Source organism: Nycticebus coucang, chromosome 10 (genome assembly GCF_027406575.1).
Source record: "Nycticebus coucang isolate mNycCou1 chromosome 10, mNycCou1.pri, whole genome shotgun sequence".
Taxonomy (NCBI): Eukaryota; Metazoa; Chordata; class Mammalia; order Primates; family Lorisidae; genus Nycticebus; species Nycticebus coucang.
In genome coordinates, this window is record NC_069789.1 from 117,924,497 (window position 1) to 117,950,649 (window position 26,153).

The 26,153-nt window shown below is 47.2% G+C and overlaps 1 protein-coding gene across 1 annotated transcript; it reads left to right on the forward strand.

Moving 5' to 3' along the window:
- The first annotated feature begins 270 nt into the window (after window positions 1–270).
- Window positions 271–24,711, forward strand: ZNF541 (zinc finger protein 541). Its single transcript, XM_053607310.1, has 15 exons — window positions 271–577; window positions 3,274–3,517; window positions 5,931–7,785; window positions 10,445–10,503; window positions 10,771–10,930; window positions 11,223–11,396; window positions 12,288–12,612; window positions 13,999–14,062; window positions 14,661–14,803; window positions 15,167–15,270; window positions 17,290–17,365; window positions 17,882–17,970; window positions 23,480–23,620; window positions 23,797–23,978; window positions 24,097–24,711. The coding sequence occupies exons 1-15, from the start codon at window positions 271–273 to the stop codon at window positions 24,263–24,265; spliced, it is 4,092 nt and encodes a 1,363-aa protein (XP_053463285.1). The 3' UTR covers window positions 24,266–24,711.
- The last annotated feature ends 1,442 nt before the right edge of the window (window positions 24,712–26,153 follow it).

The following is a 26,153-nucleotide window of genomic DNA, read 5'->3' on the forward strand; positions in this document are numbered from 1 at the left end:
ATGAGGAAACTGGGGCTTGTGGATCTTAAATTACTTGCCCAAGGGCTTGTGGCTAGTCAGTAGCAGACTATTGGTAAACCCAGATAAAGTCTGTTTGGATTGCCAGTCTGTGTTCTAGCCACCATGTTGGATCGCCACCTCATAACTTTGATTCCTCCTTCTTCATTTTCAGGAATTAACTGACATCAAGGGGACTCTCCTCTCTGACTTCTTACACATCTTTGCTTGTCTGGAGAGTAGCTCTTGGCCAAGACTTGGCAGTGGTGAGCCATGGACCAGTACAGCCTTGGGGATGAGGGTGCCCTACCATCAGAAATGCACCTCCCTTCGTTTTCAGAGAGCCAAGGGCTCAACTGCAGTGATACCCTCAACCGAGATCTGGGTCCCAACACACGAGACCTGCTGTATGCTGGCCTGAGTGGTTTGGACCTGGACCCTAGCCTCCCAACGCCTGACATGCCCAGTGAGGCACTAGAGGATAACTTAGATGCCTTGTCCCTGTATTCAGGGAAGGACAGTGATTCCGTGAAACTGCTGGAGGAGTATGCAGATTCAGAATCTCAGACTTCCTTGCAAGGTGAGACAGCCCGGTTGGGTAGAAGGGCCTGGCTAGATGTTTGACAGTTCCTGTGGCCAGCTAGGGATTGATTTTTTTTTTTTTTAGAGAAAGAGTCTTACTTTATTGCTGTAGGTAGAGTGCCATGGTGCCACAGCTCACAGCAATCTCCAACTCCTGGGCTTAGGTAATTCTCTTGCCTCAGCCTCCCGAGTAGCTGGGCCTAAAGGCATAGGGATTGATTCTTAATGGATTGATTAAGAAAATTTTTCTCTTCTACAGAGGAAGAGACTGTTTCTAACTTAGGAAATAGTCACTTTTTTTCCTACTTGGAAATTGTTCCCCACTTCAATTAAAGGAAACAGAATACTAACTTTAGGGAATAATGTTGAGAAACTTAGATGTTTTAGGATATCCTAATCTATGTGGCGTGTGGGTGGACTTTAGTGATTATGGGACCCATTACCACATCTCAGAGACTTTTCACTTGATCAGAATGAGCTGAGTCCTGTTCGTTCTGATTCTTGGTTGTCTAACCTCCCTAGGCCTCAGTATCTTTATAAAGTAGGGGGGACTATAATATCCTCTCTGCATTCCCCCAGAGTAACAGTAGTAAGAAGCAAAAGAAAGAACTGTTATGAAGCCCTGGACACATAGGGTTTTTTTTTTTTTTCTTTCAGTTTTTGGCCAGGACTGGGTTTGAACCTGCCACCTCTGGCATGTGGGGCCGGTGCCCTACCCCTTTGAACCACAGGCGCTGCCCAACATACAGGGTTTTTTTAAATAAATGTCATTATATTTTATTTTAGGCAGGCCCTTGATTCAGTTTTAAGTCTTTCAGCAGTAGATGAATGAAGGGAGAACTTTATTTGGTTAAATCTCCTTTTAGTTTGCCAGAAGACAAATTTGTTTTTCTTTTTTTAACCCTCTTTTATGGGTTCTAGAATAGGTCACTTAGATGGGTTGGCTGAGCTAGGGCTTTTGGGTATTTATATTCACACTGTGTTCATGGAAGGCCACATTTAAAACAGCCCCACAATGCAGATGCTAATGTTAATTGAGATGAACAGTCAAGAAACATGTGAAGAACTTGCTAAAATGAAAAACTTCTGATGGCCCCTACTCCACAGAAGATGAAGCAGACAAGGCATGAGCCTTGTCACTGTGCTGGAAACCCTAGCAACATGAGACATCATTACAGGACATCTGCAGTGTTTCATGCACTGGGCCAGGCCTGGGGTATAGTAATTAGGATTTTCAACTAGGACCACAGAAATTACCTGAAAAATTCTGATAGTGTGAATGTTTGTGCATTTTGCTGGGTAGTGAAATTGTAGCTTTCATAGATGTTTCACAGGGGTATGCACCCCAGAATATTTTATTTTCTGAGACAGAGTCTCACTCTGCCACTCTGCTGTGGCACCATAGCTCACAGCAACCTCAAACCTCTCGGGCTCAACCAATCCTCTTGTCTCAGCCTCCTGAGTACCTGGGACTACAGGTGCCCGACACTACGCCCAGATAGTTTTTTTCTATTTTTAGTCGAGACTGGGTCTCATCCTTGCTCAGGCTGGTTTTGAACTCCTGAGTTCAAATAGTCCTCCTGCCTTGGCCTGCCAGAGTGCTAGGACTACAGGCATGAGCCATCACACTCAACCTGTCCCCTAAAACATTATAAACCAATAATATACTTCAATTTCCCCTGGTTTGTTTTGAACTTGAGGTCTTTTTTCACCTTACAGGAAAAAAAGAATCCACTAACCATTAAATTTCAACTTTTCACTTTTCTAACTTTAGTTCAGGTCCACATAATGTATGATATATAAATGCATATGCTTACATTAATTTTTGTTTTTTTTAGAGACAAGAGTTTCACTCCGTTGCCCTCTGTAGAGTGCTGTAGCGTCACAGCTCACAGCAACCTCCAGCTCTTAGGCTTAGGTGATTCTCTTGCCTCAGCCTCCCAGTAGCTGGGACTACAGGCGCCAGCCACAATGCCCGGCTATTTTTTTGTTGTCATTGTTGTAGTTTGGCTGGGGCCGGGTTTGAACCCACCACCCTCAGTATATGGGGCCAGCGCCCTACTCACTGAGCCACAGGCGCCGCCCTGCTTACATTAATTTTTTAAATTAAGAAAGTAATGTATGTTTAAAAAAATTAGAAAATAAAAAAAGTAATAAGAAAAATCAGGGCCAGGCACAGTGGCTCATGCCTGTAATCCCAGCACTGGGGAGGCTGAGGTGGGTGGATTGCCTGAGCTCACTGCTTAACTCTCTTGCAGCTGGATCTTTGTACAAAGCTACATTTATTTCCTTATGTTAAAAACTCCAAAGTAGAATTGGGTGGATGTGTGCAAGAATTTATACTTTTCCAAGGTTTTGGATACTGTATTTCTGGATTGCCCTTCCGAGAGTACTGTGTGATGATACAGTCATAAAGTCCTGCCTGTCTAGATCACACTGTCCTAGAAGTGTTTCCGTCTGCCACCATCTCTCTGCATGTGGTACTGAGTCTGGGTGCTGTGCCCAGGGTGTGGTCTGACCAGGACCCCTGCTCCTAAACCATGTTCTCTCTGCATGTAATGCTGCTGAAGTTGGAGTAAGAGTATTTGACTAAGTCTTACAAGGCTGCCATGGTTCTAAGAGTTTTAGAGTGCTGTAGCTGTGCTCTTTGATTTCCCCAGCTGTTTGTAACCTGTGCTTTCTCCCTCCATTTAGACCTGGGGCTAAGTGCTCTTAAGGTGCCTAAAGAGGCTGACGAAGGAGGCAGGGCCACCTCTGGGAGTGCCAGGAAAGGAAAGCGGCAGCACAGTTCCCCTCAAAACCCACTTCTGGACTGCAGCCTCTGTGGGAAGGTGTTCAGCAGCGCCAGTTCTCTTAGCAAGCACTACCTGACGCACAGCCAGGAAAGGAAGCACGTTTGCAAAATCTGCAGCAAGGCCTTTAAGCGTCAGGACCACCTGTATGTAGGAGTCTGATCAGGACAATGTCTGTTTGGGGGCTGGTGGGTGTGGGTATGTTCCTGGGTCTTCGTCCTACCCTCCCAGATCAACCTCTATCATTCTCTGTTCAGTTTTTCCACCCCCTTATTCCCTGGATGTGTGTAACCTGTTCTCAGATGCAGAGTCCGTTCTTCTCACACTGCCAGTGCGCCAGGAACCCCAAATTTTCACCAGGGAAGGAAGTAGCTGCTTCACTTTGCAGGTGGAGCCTAGTGATTTAAAACACTCAGTGGTTTCCTCCTGAGACAATTATGTCACAGAGGGAGTTTGGCTAACTCTGTAGAGTAGTGTCCTGAGTCCCTGGTAATTGTCTGAAGAGAACGGATCTGTGTTCCATGAGGAATATGTGTTGGAATAACATGAATGGCACAAAAAGTTGGATATCTGTTTCCAGAACATGACAATGGAGCATTAATGCTTGTTTAAAAAAAAAAAAAAAAAGGTCCTTTTGTTTTTAAACTCTTGATTTAGAAAAAAAATCTTGATTTTAAGATAAAAACCAAATTTAAGAGTTACGAGCAAAATTGAATAATTTCTTTTCTCTTTCTTTCTTTTTTTTGTTTTTTTGTAAGAGACAGGTCTTACAATGTTGCTCAGGCTGACTCCCACTCCTGGGCTCAAGGGATCCTTTCCTGAGGGAAAGGGATACCTGAGGGAAAGGGATACCACTTCCTGAGTAGCTGGGACTATATTAGGTGCATGCCGTAGCACCCACAGAATATCCCTCTTTTTTTTTTTTTGAGACAGAGTCTCACTTTGTTGCCCTGGGTAGAGTGCTGTGGTGTCATAGCTCACAGCAACCTCAAATTCCTGGGATCAACCGATCCTACTGCCTCAGCCTCCCCGTAGCTGGGACTACAGATGCCTGCCACAATACCCGGCTAGTTTTTCTATTTTTAGGAGAGATGAGGTCTCGCTCTTGCTCAGGCTGGTCTAAAACTCATGAGTTCAAGGAATTCACCCACCTCGACCTCCCAGAGTACTGGGATTACAAGCGTGAGCCACCACAGCTGACCCATTTCTCATTCTTAATGTCCCAGAAATGATAAGCTGTTCTTGCCTTTGAAAGAATTTTTTCAAATCAAGAGACTTGCAAGTGGGAGACAGCAATGTCTTCATTCTCATGGCGCTCCTAACTTTGATTAATCCTTCTTCCAGTTTGTCTTCTCACCCACCCCTACCCCAGGGAAGGGAAGTCATTTGCCTCTGTCACAAGTTGGTAACAGCTGGGGCTAGAACTTAGGTCTCCTGATCCTTCCCTGTTGCTTCTCTCAGATGGAGGGTAGGGGTAAACATTTGGGGGAAGACTTTATTATTTATTAGATTTATCCCATGGGCTACATTTACTAGGATTGTTCAGAGCAGGACTGTTGGGACCCCAGAGCTGATTTACTCAGTGGTTTATATTTATAATATCTTTTTTGTTGTTTTTGTTTGTTTGTTTGTAGAGACAGTCTCACTTCATTGCCCTTGGTAGCATAATGTGGTGTCACACAGCTCACAGCAACTTCCAGCTCCTGGGCTTAGGCGATTCTCTTGCCTCAGCCTCCCAAGTAGCTGGGACTACGGGAACCCGCCACAATGCCCGGCTATTTTTTTGTTGCAGTTTGGCCGGGGCTGGGTTCAAACCCACCACCCTTGGTATATGGGGCCGGTGCCCTACTCACTGAGCTACAGGCCCTGCCCTGTATTTAATGTAAATGTAGCTGTGTATATGCATTTGTGTTTGCAGAAATTACAGGCACATTTGGCTGTTTGGCTCTAGGGAGTTTTATTGATTGGCCAGCCATAAATTGGTTTCTTTGCTGGAGAGTTCCAGATAGCTGTCCTTAGAGAAATCCTGTGGGTAAGCCATAGACTTCTTGTTAGAGGAAGAGTAATCCCCAAGTTGGCATCTCCTCTGGTTCTCAGGAATGCTAATAGGTGCTATTTGAAACAAAACAAAAACAGTTTTATGGGGAAATACATTTGTGAGAGACAGAAAATTAGCCAGATCTCTCTCTTTTTCTATGTAGCTTTTAAATTTGTTACTGTGCATTATGCATCTCCAGGGGGTGAAGGGTATTTTTTCACAACTTGCTTGTCAATTGTACCCGAGTCCTGAGAGAGCAGGGAACCTACTTTGGGAAAATCTGATTTGGCTTCAGTGGATTTTTGTTTTCTTGTTTTTTTTCAGATAAAGTTTGTTTAAGGGTGAGAGAGAGGCACTCCCCACTAGATTGCTTTGACTGAAGCAGCGTTTGCTTGGTAGTCTTTCCCCATAAGGGCTGAGTACAGATTCTGACTGCATTGCTGACCCTCGGGGCCTCTGGGGCCCTGTGTGGAAGGCTCATCCAAGATAACCCTGACCTCCCTCCCTGTGTCTGGCTCCAGGACTGGGCACATGCTCACCCACCAGAAGACCAAGCCCTTCGTGTGCATAGAGCAGGGCTGCAGCAAGAGCTACTGTGACTACCGCTCTCTGCGGCGGCACTACGAGGTCCAGCATGGCCTGTGCATCCTGAAGGAAGCCCCCCCGGAAGAGGAAGCCTGTGGGGACTCCCCCCATGCCCATGAGACGGCCAGCCAGCCACCGCCCAGTGGCCTGCGCTCCCTGATGCCCCCGGAAGCCAGGTCCCCTGGCTCCCTCTTGCCCAACAGAGACCTCCTGCGCTGTATTGTAAGCAGCATTGTCCACCAGAAGATCCCTTCTCCTGGCCCAGCCCCGGCAGGATCTTCAGACAGTGAAGGGAGGAACCCAGCCTGCCCCTGCCCAACTCCATCAGGGTCTTCCTCCTGCACCCCAGCTGGCACCCCAGTACCCCCAGGAACACTGGGCACTGAGGTTCCTGAGGAACCTCATCTCTCACAGAAGGAGCCAGCCACTGATGTGTTCACAGCCATCCACTCAAGGGTGGCAGAGAACGGTGCCTCTGACCCACTAGAGTCAGAGCCCCCAATGCTTCAGCTCCCATCCACTGCTGAGGGCTGGCCTGAGGGCAACTCCCTGCCTGCCTGCCTGCCTCTCTTCCGAGGCCAGACGGTCCCTGCAAGCTCCCAGTCATCGAGCCACAATTTCCAGTGGCTCCGGAACCTGCCGGGCTGCCCCAAGGGCAAAGGCAACAATGTGTTTGTTGTCCACAAGCCCCCTGTGCCATCACGTGAGGGCTCTGAGTCTGGCCCTGGGCCCAGCAGTGCCTCCCCCTCGATGGAGCCCTCGTCCAGCTCGGGTAGCAGCCTGGAGGATGTGCTGCCCTTCCCTCCCACACTCCTAAAGGCGCCTGGGGAGGCCTCAAGTGACCCTAGGTATGCCAGTGGGGATGATGACTTCTGGGCTTCCAAGAAGAGGTTTGACTGCGACTCCTTCTCATGGCAGAACCCCGGGGAGCCTAGCCTCCAGGATGTGCAGAAACCAGGTGGGCTCCCGTCAGATGCCACTCCACTCTTCCGGCAGTTGTTCCTGAAGTCACAGGAGTCTCTGGTGAGCCACGAGCAGATGCAAGTGTTCCAGATGATCACCAAGTCCCAGCGGATTTTCTCCCATACCCAGGTGGCAGCAGCCTCCTCCCAGCTCCCCGGGCCCGAGGGTAAGCAGGCCACCCTAAAGCCGCTGCAGGGGCCATGGCCACAGCAGTCCACAGCACTGGGACCCACTGCTGACTCTCTCCAAACTGACTCTGGAAACTTGGAGCCAGAGGGATCCCCAGCCCGCAGGAGAAAAACCACACCCACAGCTCCTCGAGAGGCCTCCCCTGGCAGCACAAGACGAGACTCAAAGGGAGGACTGAAAGTGTCTACTGCTCTGCCACCCCTCACAGGGACGTCTCTAGACCCCTCTGGGAATCCAGACATCTCTTCTCTAGCCAAGCAGTTGCGATCCTCGAAAGGGACCTTGGACCTGGGGGACATCTTCCCTCCCACAGGCCCACGGCAGGCACATTTAGGTGGGGATGAGCCACCTGGAGCCCAGCTGTCTGGGAAGCAGCCTCAGTCTGAGAACGGCACAATTTCAGGGTCCACAAAAGGTGATAAGGGCCCAGGCTGCTCCCGGGGTGGAGGCTACAGGCTCTTCTCTGGCAACTCCAGAGCCCAGCGATTTTCAGGCTTCCGGAAAGAGAAGATGAAGATGGATATGTGCTGCACAGCTTCCCCCAGCCAGGTGGCCATGGCCTCCTTCGCCTCTGCCGGACCTCCTACAGATGTCCCTCGTGACCCCAAGTCCAAGCTGACAATATTCAACAGAATCCAGGTACCAATTTCTCTTGCATGTGGCCTGACCATAGCAAGGCAAGGGTTTCATTTGGTATTTGTGTCAGCATTTGTTAGTTGTCCATGCATTTATTTCAGTGAATCCTTAGATGTAACTTTTTTTTTTTTTTTTTGAGACAGAGTCTTACTTGGTCACCCTCGGTAGAATGCCATGGAATCTTAGCTCACAGCAAGCTTAAACTGTTGGGTTCAAGTGATCCTCTTGTCTCAGCCTCCCAAATAGCTGGGATTACAGGTGTCTGCCACAATGCCTGGCTATTTTTTAGAGATGGGGTCTAGCTCTTGCTAGGCTGGTCTCAATTCTCATCAGTTCAGGCAATCCACCTGCCTTGGCCTCCCAAGTTCTGGGATTATAGGCATGAGCCACTGTGCCTGGCCAGATACAGCTTTTTGTTGAGACAGTGTTTCATTCTGTCACCCCTGGGTAGAGTGCTGTGGCATCATCATAGGTCACAGCAACATAAAACTCTTGGGCTCAAGTGATTCACTTGCTTCAGCCTCCTGAGTAGCTGGGACTATAGGCACCCGCCACAACACTGTCTAATTTTTTCTATTTTTAGTAGAGACAGGGTTTCACTGTTGGTCTTGCTCATGTTGGTCCTTTGATGCAATTTTATAGAGGAAGAAATTAAGGTTCCAAGAGAATGAGGACATTCCAGAGTTGTTCAGAACACTTTCTGGCATTTTGTGTTCTTCACCAAGCTATCCCTGCTTGCTTTCTTTTCCTCTTCACTTCTTTTTGGATTTGCCTCCTAAAATTCTTCAAAGGATATAAAGGTAGATGCCCTCTTTCCCTTAAATGTTCTTGCATGAAGTGGCCGTATATTTTCTGATTGTGAGTCATGGTTTCCACCAGTACAAGTGGGTGGCTGCTGTATGCCCCCTGCTGCTCAGTACACATATGGGTGTTGGCTGATTCCTTCATACCTGGTACCCATAAGCTCCTGGTCTAGAGAGGTTAGCCACTTGTCATACCACAGTGATCTCTCTGTTTTAAAAAACAGCTTTATCATTCAAATGTTATGTAATTCACCACTTGAAGGTATACAATTAGTAATGTTTTTAGTATAGTCACAAGATCATGCAATCATTAGCACTATTTGCCAGAACAGTTACATTGCCCCCAAAAGAAACCTCACATCCTTTAGCTGCACCACCTATCTCTCCAGCCCCCAGGAACTGTGAATCTACTTTCCGTCTATGGGTTTGCCTACCTGGACATGTTCTATAGTAGAATCATGGGATATGTGGCCTTTGTGTCTACCTTCTATCACTTAGCATGGTGTTTTCAAGGTTCATCCATGTCGTAGCATGTGTCAGCTTCCTTTCTACAGCTGAGGAACGTTCCATTGTATAGACATTAGATTTCACTTGTCCACTCATCAGCCAGTAAACATTTGGGTTGTACTTTGGGGCTATTGTGAATAGTGCTGTTAATGACCATTCACTCATGGACAAATTTCTACATGGATATGCATTCTCATTTCTCTTGAGTAGGTACTTGGGAGTGGAATTGCTGGGTCCTACGACAACTCTTATATTTAACATTTGAGGAACTGCCAGGCTGTTTTATGAAGCAGCTGCTTCGTTTTAGATTCCCACCCATAGTGGCTTCAAATTTTCCATGTCCTCACCAACACTTGTTATTTTCCGTTTTTTCCCCCAGAGATGATGTCACACTATGTTTCCCAGGCTGGGAATGGGCTCAAGCAATCCTCCTGCCTTAGCCTACCAGGTGGTGGGAACTATAGGCATGCCTGGCTCATTTTTTTATCATCATGATAATCATCCTAGTGGGTGTGAAATGTGTTTTTGATTTACATTTTGCCTGATGACCACTGATGCTAAGCACCTTTTCAAAGATGGGTTTTTTTGGCCATTTGTGTATCTTAGAAGAAATGTCTGTTCAGATCCTTTGCCCATTAAAAAAAATGAGTTATGGGCGGCGCCTGTAGCTCAGTGAGTGGGGCGCTGGCCTCATATGCCGAGGGTGGTGGGTTCGGACCCAGCCCCAGCCAAGCTGCAACAGAAAAATAGCCGGGCACTGTGGCGGGCGCCTGTAGTCCCAGCTGCTTGGGAGGCTGAGGCAAGAGAATTGCGTAGGCCCAAGAGTTGGAGGTTGCTGTGAGCCATGTGACGCCACGGCACTCTACCCGAGGGCGGTACAGTGAGACTCTGTTGCTACAAAAAAAAAAAAAAAAAATGAGTTATTATCTTTTTCTTACTGAGTGTCAGAGTTTCCTTATATATTCTGGTTGCAAGTCCATCTTTTCAGATTCAAGATGTGCAAATATTCTCTCTGATGTTATGGTCTGGATTTTAATTTTATTGTATCATTTGTAGGGCAGAAGTTTTTTTAATTTTAATGATGTCCAGTTTGCTTGTCTTTTGCTTTGCTTTGGTGTCAACCCTAAGAAACCTTATCTAATCCAAGGTGATGAAGACTTACTCCAGTGTCTTTTTCTAAGAGTCTTAGAGCTTTAGGGTGGCGCCTGTGGCTCAAGGAGTAGGGTGCTGGTCCCATGCCGGAGGTGGCGGGTTCAAACCCAGCCCCGGCCAAAAAAAAAGAGTCTTAGAGCTTTAGCTCATCCCTTCCTCTCATTTCTGATGTGTTGGCTCAGAAATATTTTCATCTTCAGGGTGGAAACATCTACAGGCTCCCTCATCCAGTGAAGGAAGAGAACACGGCAGGTGGATGGTAAGTTACGAAGCCCCTTCTGCCCTGCTTTGTAGTCCTCTGTGGCTTTCACACATTGGCACTGGGTGAGTGAACTGGATGCCCTCAGCTCTGAAAGTGATGTTTTAGCCCAGGAAGAATTTGGGTATAGCCTCTGTTTGTTAAGGTTTCTCAAAGAGTTGTCAGTGGATTGGAGTTGAAAACAAAAAAGAAAAAAACAAAAACAAATCAGTGATCAGGGACAGATTCCCAATCTCCATTCTTCCCTCCTGCCATGTCTCCCTGCAGTAACCAGCAAAATGGGGGTCCTGCAGAATGGACAGAGCCAAGGAACACTTTTATCTGCAAGAATTGCAGCCAGATGTTTTATACCGAGAAAGGGCTGAACAGCCACATGTGTTTTCACAGCCACCAGTGGCCATCACCTCGAGGGAAGCAGGAGCCACAGGTGAAGGGGCATGAGCAGTGGCTTCTGAGGTTGTGGGGTTTCTGACAGGCCTGGGGGGAGCAGACAACTGGGTGTTGCTTATCTCAGGATAGAAATGTCATCCTGGACAGTGGGCCCAGACTCAAGGCTGTGCTGCTCTCAGGGGCAGTAGCAGCTCTTCAGCTCAGTGCTTACCCCCAGCCTCACTGCCAGCAAGTTTGCAACAGCTGTCCTCAGGGTCCTCACTGTCCTCTGGAGCCCCTCTTCTTTCCTCTACCTACTGTTTCTCTTAAAGAGCCATCTCCTCTCTTAGGTATTTGGCACAGAGTTCTACAAGCCACCGAGACAGGTGCTGAGGTCAGAAGGGGATGGACAGAGTCCCCCAGGAGCCAAGAAGCCCTTGGACATCACAGCTGCAGCCCCTGTGGTGATCCCTATATCAGTCCCTGTGACTCCAGTGAACCGACATGGGGGGAGCATGGCCAAGGTGAGTCTTGTCTATCTGCCTTCTTCCTGCTGCTGGAAAAACCCAAACAAAGCAACACAGAAAATCATGACTCCAGAATGTGGTTTGTATATTCATTCAATCATTCAGCATTTGCTGAGCCCCTCTGAGCCAAGCTCTGTGCTAGGTGGTGCTGGGGACGCAATCGAGCTCTGCCTCCCAGAGCTCCCAGTCCATTGGAGGAGACAGACCTGTCCCCATACCTATCCCCAGATGGAGCCTCAGACCTGGATAGACAGGGCTGAGGGAGAGCAGAGGGAGCTAGGAGTTCTGAGGGGGCTCCAGACCCAGCCTGAGGAGGTCAGGGAGGGAGGGCTTCCTGGAAGAGGGGGTGTGAGAGCTGAAACCTGGAGGGTGAGGCTAGAAGAGGGGAGAGGCTTGTCTGTTCAGCCTGTACTGGATACCCTGCCTGGAGAAGCTCCTGCTGGACTTGGGGACAGGGTGCAAGGACCCAAATGTCCCGAGTCAGTGATTAGATAACATTTTTGGTCTCATGGGAGCTGTTGTGGTTTGAGAGGAACAGTTTTGTTTTGTCACAGTCATACTCTATCTCTAGCCCGCACTCTTTTTAACAATTGAAGCTGTCCTCACACATTTCCAGAGTCTTCTGAGTTAGGGGCTTTCTTGGGGGCCATGGGTACATGAGAAAGGCTCCATCCAGCCTTAGAATTGCCAGGCTTAGTATCTGGCCCAGGTGTGGTCGGGATCCCTCTTTTGCTGAGGCCTTTGGGGGTGGCCACACAGGGGGTGTATGCCATGGTCCTGCGTATCTATGGCCAGTCTCTTTTCCCCACTCTGACGACATCCTGAAGACTGAATGTTGCAGTAGTTGGCCTCAAGTGACAATCTGTGGTTCTGAACTCTCTTCTCCAGGGACAAGAGAAAGATGGGGAAGAGAGAGACAGCAAGGAGAGTAGCCAACATAGAAAGCGGAAGAAGCGCCCCCAGCCCAAGGCATTGTTCATCCCTTCTCCGTCCTCCACTTTTGGGGAGCTGGGCTCCGGAAGATGCCACCAGAGCTGTCTGCGGTCCCCAGTATTCCTGGTTGACCGCCTCCTGAAGGGCTTATTCCAGTGTTCCCCCTATACACCGCCACCCATGCTCAGTCCCATCCGGGAGGGCTCGGGGCTGTACTTCAACACTCTCTGCTCCACGTCCTCTCAGGCCAGTCCCGACCAGCTCATCAGCTCCATGCTTGGTGAGTGAGGCAGGGGCGCTCAAGCTGTAATCAATCAATCACACGGTGGATCTCCTGTGGACACAACCACTCTCTCGTGGTTCACTTTTGGCTATTATGAATAATGCTGCTATGAAGATTCACATACAGGTTTTTGTGTGGATGTATATTATCATTTCTCTTGGGTAGATACCTAAGAGTGGAATGGTTGGTCATATAGTAACTCTATATTTAACTATTTAAAGAACTGCCACTGTTTTCCACAATGACTGCAGGGCCAGCATGGTGGCTCATGCCTATCATCCTAGCACTCTTTGAGGCCAAGTCAGGTGGATTGCCTGAGCTCAGGAGTTCTAGACCAGCCTGAGCAAGAGCAAGACCCTGTCTCTACTAAAAATAGAAAAACTAGCTGGGCATTGTGGCAGGCACCTACAGTCCCAGCTACTCAGGAGGCTGAGGCAAGAGGATTGCTCAAGCCTAAGAGTCTGAGGTTGCTGTGAGCTATGATACCACCTCACCTACCCTGCTGGACAGAGTGAGACTGTCTCAAAAAAAAAAAAAATTCCCACCAGCAGTATATGAGAGTCTCATTTTGCCACATCCTTGTCAACACTTACTATTGTCTGTCTTTTTATTATAACAGTCCTGGTAGATGTAAATGGTATCTGATTGCAGTTTTGATTTTCTTCTTAGTGATACAGTAAAATATATATTTAGTCTTCAGCCCATTTCCTGGCATACAATTCCTAAAATCTTTAGAATGTCCACGGTGATGTCTTTATGTATGCTAACGATTGACAGATTGCTGACATCCCCTAGGACAGTGTTTTTCAACCTTTTTCTCTCTTGGCACACTTGAACCTATAAACTCCATGGCACATTTAAGTTACATTGATCAAAAAACGAGAGTAAAAAAAAAAAAAGAATACTTTAACTTATTGTTTTTATACACACGCGCGCGCACACACACACACACATATATAAATCAATATATTGTTTGCTGAGTTTCTTCCTCTGCCTTTTAAGAAGTCCTTCCTGCTCCCAGGGGATTTTTTTTTTTCCTTTTTTTGAGACAAGAGTCTCAGGCTGTCACCCTGGGTAGAGTGCTCTGGAGTCATAGCTCACAGCAACCTCCAAGTCTCAAGCTATCCTCTTGCCTCAGTTTTTTTCTTTTTTAGTAGAGACTGGGTCTTGCTTTTGCTCAGGCTGGTCTCGAACTCATGAGCTCAAGCAATCCACCCAGCTCGGCCTCCCAGAGTGCTAGGATTACAGGCATGAGCCACCATGCTTGGCCTCCGGGGGATCTTAAAGAGCCTGTGTTCAGCTCTGTCCACACAAGCAGGCAAAGGGGGCCTTTGGGTCACTTTCAGTCAGTTTTCTTGAGGCTTTTCACTGTGTGTCTTTTAGATCAAGTGGATGGCTCCTTTGGTATCTGTGTGGTGAAAGACAACACCAAGATCAGCATTGAACCGTAAGTTGGAACAGACTTAGAACTTGAGTCCTCACAAATTAGGACAACTTTTCTCCCCCTTTGGGTTCCAGTGTTAGTTTTCCCCAAGGGTCACTTCTTCACAGAGGGGTCACTCACGTTTAGCTGCAGAGGCTCCCTAGGAGAGAAGCAGCAGACTTCTCCAGGTGTGTGTGGGAAGGCCCTCCAGTATTCATTGTGTTCACACATACAGATTGGGCGCTTGGGGATCTAGGTGAGATGGGTGATGGCATGAGCAGGACTCAGAGTACCTGTGGGCTTTGGCTGTAGTGTGGCTGTAAGAGAGTGCCAGGCATCAGCACATGCCCCTACCTTGACCCCAGGGAAAACACCCACGGCCAGAAGTGTCATGATGAGGGAAAACAGAGGAAGGAGGGGTCCTTAGAGAAATTTCTGAACCACTTGTGTGTGTGTGTGTGTGTGTGTGTGTGTTGAGCGTGGCACATATCTGATACAGCTGGGAGGTGGCAGAGGGTTTCTCCAGAGCAGCTGTGGCTGGCACACAGAGCATCTACCTCTACCTCATCTCCCTCTCAGTCACATTTGTTCTCCCATGTCTGTGTGTGTGGCCTTATTTCAGACACATCAATATAGGGAGCCGGTTTCAGGCTGAGATCCCGGAGCTCCAGGAGAGGACCCTGGCTGGAATTGATGAGCATGTAGCTTCTCTGGTCTGGAAGCCATGGGGAGATGTGACGACCAACCCGGAGACACAGGACAGAGGTGGCTGAGGCTTGAGAGTCAGATTCCTAAGACCCCTTTCTTCCTTCTCCATCTCCAAAGCATTTCTCCTCCCAATTCTCACCTCAGGGGGTGGGAGAGAGCCAGCCATGGCCAAGAATTGCTTCTCCCCTGCTACATCTCCTACCCTCACCCTTGCTCTCACACAGCGGTTGCTCAGGCTGTCCGACTCGGGTACCAGGGGAGGGTCTCTGCTCTTCCTCCTTGTCTTTCCCTTTCTCAGCCTGCCCTCGATCAAGATGTGAGGAGTGAAGGTGAGGAGGAGCCCCTCTCTGTGCTGTCCGGGAAGGTTTCCTCCTTGGCACCTGCTGACTCCCTCGTGTCTCCTCTTCCTAACAAACGCAGTAACTGAGCTCTGCAATGTGGCGTGCTCCAGCGTGATGCCGGGAGGGGGCACCAACCTGGAGCTGGCTCTGCACTGCCTGCACGAGGCCCAGGGCAACGTTCAGGTGAGGCAGAGCCAGGGACAGAGCTTGGGGCCCGGCGTGAGAAACACCCTGCTCTCCTGGGGCTGGGGGTCCCTGGTGCATGATGTGCCATATGCTTGGGGTTCACAGCTAATGGAAACTGAGAAAGGCTGCTTGCTCGCTCTCCTTGGGGATTGATGTAGTCCTTGTAGGGGACATTCAGATAGAGCTCAGTTCTTCAATTCCTTCATCTGGGTATCAACTGAGCACTGGGGTTCCTCTGAGAAATCTCAGGGGCACCAGGAGAGGGAAGCCCAATGGACCCTCTTCAGGTCCTGTGTTAATCTGTATTATTCATTGGATTATAGGTTTGTTTGTTGTTGTTTTTTTTTTTTTTTTTTTTTTATGACAGAGTCTCACTACAATGCCCAGCCTAGGGTGCTGTGATGTCATCACAGCTCACAGCAACCTCAGTCTCCTGGGTTCAAGTGATCTTCCTGCCTCAGCCTCCTGTGTAGCTGAAACTATAGGCACCCACCACAATACCCAGCTAGTTTTTCTATTTGTAATAGAGACAGAATCTCACTCTTGCTTAGGCTGATCTCAAACTCCTGAGCTCAAGGGATCCACTCACTTCAGCCTTCCAGAGTGCTAGGATTATAGGTATAAGCCATTAGGCCCAGCCTGGATGGCTTTGGATTAAAAACTCTCATACAAAAACCTTTTGTACAGCACAAATGCCTACTCCAAGAATACTACTCATAATGCTGACTGTTAGAAAATAAACAAAGGGGCCGGTGTGGCTCACACCTGTAATACTAGCACTCTGGGAAGCCAAGGCGGATGGATAGCCCTGAGCTCAGGAGTTCAAGATCAGCCTAAAACAGAGGGAGACCTCATCTCTAAAAAAAAAAAACAAAAACAAAAAACAGATGTTGTGGCAGGCGCCTGTAGGTAGTCCCGGCTACTTGGGAGGCTGAGACAAGAGAATTGCTTAAGCCCAAGAGTTTGAGGTTGCTGTGAGCTGTGATGCCACGGCACTCTACCAGAGGGTGACACAGTGAGACTGTCTCAAAGAGAAAAGGAGAGGAGAGGAGGGGAGTGGAGGAATTAAAAAACACTTTACACTAAAACAATTAAATACAAAATTAAAAAAAGAAAATAAAAAAAATTTAAAAACAAAATAAAGGGGAATCACCTGTAGTCCCAGCTATTCATGAGGCTGAGGCAAGAGGATCTCTTGAGCCTAGGAGTTTGAGTTTGCAGTGAGCTATGACACCGCGGCACTCTATCCAGGGCAACAGAGTAAGACTCTGTCTCAAAACAAACAAACAAACAAATGAAAAGTCTAACTGAGTAGTGGGAGAGGAAGAGTCACAGTGCCCATGTCAGAGACCCAAGAGTCAAGCTGCAGTCTTGCTTTTTATAGTATCAAGCTGAGAGGTGATGTCCGGCACACAATGTATCCTCCGCAAGTAGTTAGGACATATTTATTGAGTACCTGCTGGGTACCTATCCTGTAGGCACTGAGGGCCAAGGCTGGCTCAGGGACTCCACTCTTGGTTTAGTGCTCTGCTCTTTCCTGAAATTCTTACTACTTTTTGGGCAGGGAGCCCTGTATGTTTTCACTGTGCACTGGGCCCTGCAAATTATGCAGCCAGTCCTCAACTGGTGTCTATACAAAATCCCTGCCCTCATTCCCTACATTTTAGGAAAGTCAAAATAGGAAATATATTTTAAACTTGTTAGAAAATAAATCGGGTCAAGGGAAGTGCTCCTCAAAACACTAGTCTCCAGCAGACTAAGGAGCTTGTACTGGAATAAGTCCACACAGTGTTTCCTTCATTGAGATGCTCTTTCTGTGAAAAAAGTGGTATCAGCTACACTCAGTGGTTTGCTTAGTACATAGCTGATGTGCCTACAGACAGTGCACAGGCTCGTGGCTGGTCCAGGGCTACTTTGGCCCCAGGAGAGGGTGTGACTTTAGAGACAGCTGTAGTGTTTTTCTTCCAACTGCCCATCCCAGCCTCTTTGAGTAGCCTGCAACTCCTCTTGTTCCAGGTTGCCTTGGAAACTCTCTTACTCAAAGGACCCCAGAAGCCACGGAGTCACCCACTCGCTGATTATCGCTACACAGGTGATTGGAGAGAAGCTGCTAGGATGGTTTTGGCCTGATACCACTCCCTGTGAACCAGTCACATCGGTTGGCAACCTGTGCCTCTTGCCTCCTGCCTTTCTAGATGGCTTGTCCTCCCTGGAATAACTCAGTGGACACTACTTTCTGCTACTTTGATCCTACCTTCACCCTTGCCTACTGGTTTCCTAACCAAGAGGGGATACTTCTAGCTAGGGATAGGGGGAGGTAGACTCAGGTTTAGTAGTTGAGCCAATCTGCCCTTCAGTCAGGCTGCCTGGGGCCCCCAACTATCTTTAGCAAGTGACTGCAGCCTCAGTTGTCATATCTGTAAAGTGGGGATAATGGTCCCTGTCTTCCAGAGTCTTTTTTGAGGATTGTGTAAAATTAAGATTGGTACATGATTGGTACTTAGTAATGAATGGCAACTTTAAAGGGGAAGGTGGTCTGCAATTCAGCAATGGTTGTGGCCCCAGAAGGAGAAATGTCCTTCCCCCAATTGGCTGTATTCATTGACAGGTTCAGACATCTGGACACCTATGGAGAAGAGGCTCTTTAAGAAAGCATTCTGTGCCCACAAGAAGGATTTTTTCTTGATACATAAGACGGTAAGGTGAATATGACCTGGTGGCAGTGACCTTACTTCATATAGCTGAGACAAGCTAGAGGTGAAGAATGACTGGGGGTCCAAGGTCCCCACCCTCCTGCTGTTGGTCTGAGACACCCCCCACCCCCACCTGCCTATGGCGACACTCACACCATAAAAAGTATAATGTCCTTGTGAGCATCTGAAGGCTACCTGCTCAGAACAAAGTCCTCCACACTGTTCCCCATGGTCCTGCTTCTCTTTGGTGATCTCTGTTAACTGTTTAGCTAGACACTTACAGGCATCTCTCTGTACAAAAAGATTTTTTTTAAAACAGGCTGTGGTTTTGTTGCCTGGGCTGGAGTGCAGTGGCATCATCCTAGCTCACTGCAACCCAACTCAAACTCCCGGACTCAAGCAATCCTCCTGCCTCAACCTCCTCGTTAGCTGAGACTACAGGCCCATGCCACCACACCTGGCTATTTTTCTATTTTTCCAGTAGGGGGTCTTGCTCTTACTCAGGCTGGTCTTGCTCCTGACCTCAAGCAGTGCTCCTATCTCAGCCTCCTAAAGTGTTAGGATTACAGGTATGAGCCGCTGTACCCAGCCTGCATCTATTTGAGATGCTCAAACACTTGTTCTTTTTCAGTTTTGCATGGTAAAATACATCTTAATTTTTTAAGGAGACAGAGCTTTACTGTGTTGCCCAGGCTGGAGTACAGTGACTATTCATAGACACAATTCTAGCGCACTGTAGCCTTAAACTCTTAGCCTCAAGGGATCCTCTTTCCTTAGCCTACTATGTAGCTAGGATGACAGGTACACACCACAGTGCCCAACTACAGTGATTTTTTGTTTTGAGAGTCTTACTTTGTCACCCTCGGCAGAGTGCTGTGCTATCACAGCTCACAGCAACCTCAAACTATTGGGCTTAAGTGATTCTCTTGGCTGAGCCTCCCAAGTAGCTGGGACTACAGGCTCCCACCACAGTGGCCAGCTATTTTTAGAGACAAGCTCTCACCCTGACTCAGATATCTCACTGGCTGGTCTTGAACTCATGAGCTCAGGCAATCCACCTGCCTTGGCCTCCCAGAGTGCTTACAGGCGTGAGCCACTGCTGTGGCAGCCAACAATGATTTTTGATTAAAGAACCAGCCTTGCATCTCTGCTATGAGCTCTACTTGGTCATGATATATATTATCCTTTTTTATAAATTGTTATAGTCTATTTATTAAAATTTTATTAAGAATTTTTCTCCTATGTTCATGAAGGGTACTGGTATGTAGTTTTCTTGTAATATCTTTGTCTGGCTTTGGTGTCAGGTAATGCTGACCTCATAGAATCAGTTGGGAAATAGTCCTTCATCTTCAAAATTTTTGGAAGAATTTATTTATAGTTGGTTTTATTTCTTCCTTAAAGTGAAGCCATTTGGGCCTGGGATTTTCTTTGTGGGAAAGTTTTGAACTACAATTATTTAATAGATACAGGGCAGTTCAGGTTATCAATATCTTCTTAAGTGAGACTTGATTATTTTTGTCGTTTGAGGAATTTATACATTTCATTAAGTGTGTCTGATATATTAGCATAAAGTTGTTCATAATATTCTCATTCTTTTGGTATCTGCAGATTCTATAGCGATACCACCTCTCTTATTCTTGATATTAGTGGTTGCATCTCTTTATTCTGATCAGTCTAGCTATACGTTTATTAATTTAATTGATTTTCTCAAAGAACCAGATTTTGATTTCATTAATTTTTCTATTTGATTTCTGCTCTATTTATTTTATTTTATTTTATCTCCTCTTGTCTTATCTTTTTTTTTTTTTTGAGACAGAGTCGTCTCACTTTGTTCCCCTGGGTAGAGTACGTGGCATCACAGCTCACAGCAACCTCAAACTCTTGGGCTTAAGCAATTCTCTTGCCTCAGCCTCCCACATAGCTGGGACTACAGGAACCTACCACAATACTCGGCTATTTTGGGTTGTAGTTGTCATTGTTATTTGGCAGGCCCGGCTGGATTTGAACCCGCCAGCTCCCGTGTATGTGGCTGGTGTCTAGCCGCTGAGCTAGAGGCACCGAGCCTCTTGTCTTGTCTTATTTTATTTGAGACAGAATCTTACTTTGTTACCCTGAATAGAGTGCTTTGACATAGCTCACAGCAACCTCAAACTCTTGGGCTCAAGTGATCATCTTGCGTCAGTCTCCCAAGTAGCTGGGACTACAGGCACCCGCCACAATGACTGGCTGTTTTTAGAGTCTCCAATGCCTGAGCTCAGGCAATCTACCCACATAGGCCTCTGAGAGTCCTAGGATTACAAGCCAGAGCCACTGCGCCAGGCCTCTGCTATTTATTAGTTGCTTTCTTCTGCTTGCTTTGGGTTTAATTTGCTTGTCTCTTCTTTCTCTAGTTTTTTAAGGTGGAAGTTGAGATCATTTGAAACATTTATTCTTCCCTTTTAAATATTTTATTTATTTATTTATTTATGTATTTATTTATTTATTTTTTGTAGAGACAGAGTTTCCCTTTATTGCCCTCGGTAGAGTGCCGTGGCGTCACACAGCTCACAGTAACCTCCAACTCCTGGGCTTAGGTGATTCTCCTGCCTCAGCCTCCCGAGTGGCTGGGACTACAGGTGCCTGCCACAACGCCCGGCTATTTTTTTTGTTGCAGTTTGGCCGGGGCCGGGTTTGAACCCGCCACCCTCGGTATATGGGGCCGGTGCCCTGCTCACTGAGCCACAGGTGCCACCCATTTTTATTAGAGACAGATGGGGTCTTGCTTTTGCTCAGGCTGGTCTTGAAATCTTTTTTTTTTTTTAAGACAGAGTCTTACTATGTCACCCTTGGTAGAGTGCCGTGGTGTCACAACTCACAGCAACCTCCAACTCTTGGGCTTAAGTGATTCTCTTGCCTCAGCCTCCCAGTAGCTGGCACTATAGGCTCCCATCATAATGCCTGACTATTTTCTTTTTATTGTTGTCATTGTTGTTTAGCAGGCCCTGGCCGGGTTCAAACCTACCAGCCCTGGTGCATGTGGTTGGCGCCCTAACCACTGAGATGGGTGCCAAGCCTTGAAGTCTAGAGTTCAAGTGATCCTCCTGCCTCAACCTCCCAAATAGCTGGGACTACAGGTGCCCACCATAACACCTGGATAATTTTTCTATTTTTAGTAGAGATGGGGTCTCACTCTTGCTCAAGCTGATCTCAGACTGCTGAGCTCAAGTGATCCTCCCACCTCAGCCTCCCAGAGTGCTAGGATTAGAGGCAGGAGCCACCATATCCAGCCTCTTCCTTCCTAATATAGGTATTTATTGCTATAAATTTTTCTCAAAATACTGCTTTGACAAATTTTTGTATGTTAGGTTTTCATTTTTTATTTTTATTTTTTTTTGAGACAGAGTCTCACTATGTTACCCTCAGTAGAGTGCTGTGGCGTCACAGCTTACAGCAACCTCAAACTCTTGGGCTTAAGCGATTCTCTTGCCTTACCCTCCCAAGAGCTGGGACTACAGGCGCCCACCATAACGGCCGGCTATTTTTTTGGTTGTAGTTGCCATTGTTGTTTGGCAGGCCCGGGCTGGGTTCGAACCTGCCAGTTCTAGGGGGTAGTTGGTTCCCTAGCTGCATGAGCTATAGGCACTGAGCCTAGGTTTTCATTTTTATTCAGTTCAAAATACGTTATTTCCCTTTTGATTTCTGTTTTAACTTATGAGTTATTTAGAAGTGATATCATTTGTTCCCAACATATTTGAGATTTTCCAGAACTCTTTTATTATTGATTTCTAATTTTTTGTGTGTGTGTGACATAGTCTCACTTTGTCGCCCCCGGTAGAGTGCTGTGATGTCATAGCTCACCGCAACCTCAAACTCTTGGGCTCAAGCAATTCTCTTGCCTCAGCCTCCCAAGTAGCTGGGACTACAGGCACCTGCCACAGTGCCCAGCTATTTTTAGTGATGAGGTCTCACTCTGCCTCAGGCTGGTCTTGAACCTGTGAGCTCAGGCAGTCCATCTACCTCAGCTTCCCAGACTGCTAGGATTACAGGCGTGAGCCATTGCACCTGGCCTGATTTCTAATTTAATGTCCTTTTGGTCAGAGAAATAGTTATTTTCACTTGAGTCCTTTTTAATTGATTGGTATTTGTTTGTGGCCCAAAGAATGATCCATCTTGATAAATATTCTGAGCACATAGAAAGAAAGTGTGTTCTGCTGTTTGGGATGGCGCTCCATAAATATCAATTATTTCAAGATGGTGGGTATTGCCGTATGCCCTTCAGGTCTCCTATGCCTTTGTCGATTTTCTGTTATTCTCAGTTACTGAGAATGGGATATTAAAATCTCTGAGTATAATTGTGGTTTTGTTTTCCCCTGCAAGTCTGCCAATTTTGAGCTCATGTATTTTGAAGTTTTGATTTAGATGCATAAACATTTAGGGCTGTTTTGTCCCCTTGATTAATTGACTCTTTTATTGTTAATGAAATGAACTTTCTTATCCCTTATTCTTAGCTCTGAAATCTACTTTTTCTGATATTTATATAACTAACTACTCAGTTTTTCTTTTAAAATTTCGTATTTATTTACTTTGTGTTTTTAGAGACAGGGTCTTGCTCTTCACCCAGGCTGGAGCTCAGTGATGTCATCATAGCTCACTGCATCCTTTCCTGGGCTCAAGTGATCCTACTGCCCCAAAGTGCAGGGATTACAGGCATGAGCCACCGTGCCTAAGGATGTACTGTTTTGACTCCTAGTGTGTGAAGACATACATAGCTGAGAAAAATTAGGGTGGGGACATATTTTCTGGAGTGAGATTAATTAGCCAACTTAATTTCCTGGAAAATTTTCTCTCTTAGAGCAGTTAAACTTTTCCATTTTGCTTTTACAGATACTGTTTTTAATGGGGTCCCTTCTTAGTGGGGAGAATAGAAAATGATGCCCTAGGTTCAAACTGTGTACTTGAAACATCCCCTGCTTCTGGAGGGACCATTTTTCTTTTTTTTTTCCTCTCTTTTTTTTTTTTTTTTATTGTCGGGGATTCATTGAGGGTACAATAAGCCAGGATACACTGATTGCAATTGTTAGGTAAAGTCCCTCTTGCAATCATGTCTTGCCCCCATAAAGTGGAGGGACCATTTTTCTATCAGGACTCTAGAGGCCCTGCCAGCTGTAAGACTGTGTGGTGTCCCATCACATGGAGTCATTCGGTTTTAATTAGTCCCAGTTGGTAAACATGAAGCCAGTAGCATGGCAGGGTACATCCTCGTTTGTGTATCTTCCAGCATTTTCCTATAGGGAAGAATTCCTGGACTGGGATTGCTGCTGCTCAGAGTATACCAGACTTAGATGTTGGCAGCTACTGTGTGGTTTCACTTTGGACCCCTCATCATCCGGAAGGACTTGTGGTCCTCTGCCCTTGTGGGGAAGGGGCATGCCAAGCCAAAGGAAGAGGCATTTAAAAGGCTTTCCAGAACTGCCAGCTGGCCTGGTGGGAGGCATGCACTCACCGGCTAGCCTGCTTCTGTTTTCTGTCACTAGATCCAGACAAAGACAGTAGCCCAGTGTGTTGAGTATTATTACATCTGGAAAAAAATGATCAAGTTTGACTGTGGCCGAGCCCCTGGGCTAGAAAAGAGGGTCAAGCGAGAGCCAGATGAGGTGGAAAGGACAGAAGAGAAGGTAGAGGATCCGGGGGTGGGGTGTGTGGGCTCCTCTCTGATCTGGATGTCCACTGCCCATCTGTGTCAGAGGGTTGGGGGTAGGTTTCCTGTAGAAGACACAATGCCCTTAGATTTCTGTCTCCCTTCGAAGGAGGAAGATTAGCACCCTTATGTCACCTTTTGCCCCCTCTGCAGGTCACTTGCAGCCCTCGAGAGAGACCCAGCCACCGTCCAACTCCTGAGTTAAAAATCAAGACCAAGAATTATAGGAGGGAGTCCATCCTCAACTCCAGCCCAAATGCAGGTCCCAAGCGGACCCCAGAGCCCCCAGGCAGTGTGGAGAGTCAGGGAGTTTTTCCGTGCAGAGAGTGTGAGAGGTACCCAGCTTTTTCTTGGAGGTGCTCACACAGCCTTGGCCTCAGCCCCATGATCCGATCCTTGGGGAGGCCCATGTCCCTCCCTGCTCTTACCTGATGTCCTCTGGCAACCCCTCAGGGTATTTGACAAGATCAAGAGTCGAAATGCCCACATGAAGCGGCACCGCCTGCAGGACCACGTGGAGCCCATCGTCAGGGTGAAGTGGCCAGTGAAGCCCTTCCAGCTGAAGGAGGAGGAGGAGGAAGAGGAGGAGCTAGGGGCTGACATTGGCCCCCTACAGTGGTGATTCCAGGAGGCAGCAAGATTAGATGGGGCTTCCAGCAGCTTCACACCTCTCTGCAGCCTCTCCAGGGTGTTTGGGGGCACCCCTCTGCCTCTGGGCACCCTCCCTGTCCCCTATTGGCCAGCCCAGCTAGCAAACTGGGTGGGCATTTGGCTACAATTAGGCAGGAGAAGCATAGTCATTGGACATCTGAAGCCCATGTCCAGTGGTGACAAAGGCTCCACTTATATTAGGTTAATAGTCTCTCCCCTTCTTTCAATTCCATCTCTAGAGCAGGAAGGCTTGGGGAGAGAACACGTTAGGTCTGAGTAGCTCTTAAATCTTAGCCTCAGTTGTGGGGTTTGGTTACATTTGTTGATAAGGCCAAGATGTAGAGAATCAGTGGGAAAATACCTTGAGATCACCAACATGTTGGGGCCCCCTTCCCGGGACAGGGGTCGGTCTTTCTGCATTCTGGATTCAGTCCCTTGTCTTACAATGACTTGTACATTGTTAGGTGTTTTTTTTGTACGTGTCTACTTGTAAATCTTATTAAATTGGATTCTTGAGTAGCTGTCTTCCGACTGCCCTGCTTCTTGAGCCAATAAAGGCTTTTGAGCCCTAGCCACTTGCTAGGGCCAGAAGGTAAGAAAGCTGAGTGACTGCTCTGAGGAGCTGGGGTCCTCATGGAGAAGGTGGGCATAGTAATTTGTATACTCATTAGCAAAAGTCTAGTAAGCATCTGCAGTAGTATATATGCTAATCAGTCAATGGGGACACAGTGAAGCAAGAGAAACAGAGCTGTCTTTATGGAGCTTCTGTCGTAGGAGTGAAAAGTAACAGTAATAAATAAGTGAACAAGGTGGTTTTAGATCATGATGGTGAATATGCTTGTGGCCATAAGTAACAGAAGAGTTGGTATAGGTTTAAACTGGACGTTTCATGGTTCCAGTGGCTCAGTCTTGAAGTTAAGGACACCTGGTGGCAGCCAGCGTCAGTACAGAGGATGCAGCAGAGCCAAGAATAACCTCTCATTCCAGCATCCATTATCTACAGAGGGGCAGGGAGGAAAGAGAGCATGGCCCTCCCTTCCTTGTATCCCTTTTAAGAGTGAGGAAAATGTTACAGCTTCCAACAGACCATGCCTTAGGCCTGATGGGCTGGGATGGTAGCCTGTGTTTGTTTTTAAACTGATCCCTAGCAAAAGTTATCCTGGGCCTCTCAAGATTTATCAACAGGACTGGGGAAAACCAAGGTGTTCCCTTAAGTTTGTTGCCATCCAGACTTTTAAACTGGAATTCTGTTAGCCAGGAAAGAAGAGGAAACACAAATGCTGAATTGGCAGTCCGTTGTGTCTCCCGCAAAGTGACATTATGAGAATTAAACAGATCTAAGTCTTAGGGCAGCACCCGTGGCTCAGTGAATGGAGTGCCAGCCCCATATACCAAGGGTGGTGGGTTCAAGCCTGGCCCCGGCCAAACTCCAGCAAAGAAAAAAATAGCCCGGCGTTGTGGTGGGTGCCTGTAGTCCCAGCTACTTAGGAGGCTGAGGCAGGAAAATTGCTTGAGCCCAGGAGTTTGAGGTTGCTGTGAGCTGTGATGTCACAGCTCTACTGAGGGCGACATAGTGAGACTCTCAAAAAAAATCTCTTAAGTCTAGCCTGCAGGCATCCTCAAACTTTTTAAACAGGGGGCCAATTCACTGTCCCTCAGACCATTGGAGGACCAGACTATAGTTTAAAAAAAACTATGAACAAATTCCTATGCACACTGCACATACCTTATTTTGAAGTAAAAAATCAAAACAGGAACAAATATAATCACACCGCCTTATGTGGCCTGTGGGCTGCAGTTTGAGGACCCCTGTGACCTAGAGAGTGAGCAGGGTGCGTCAGATGGTGTTAGATGGAGGA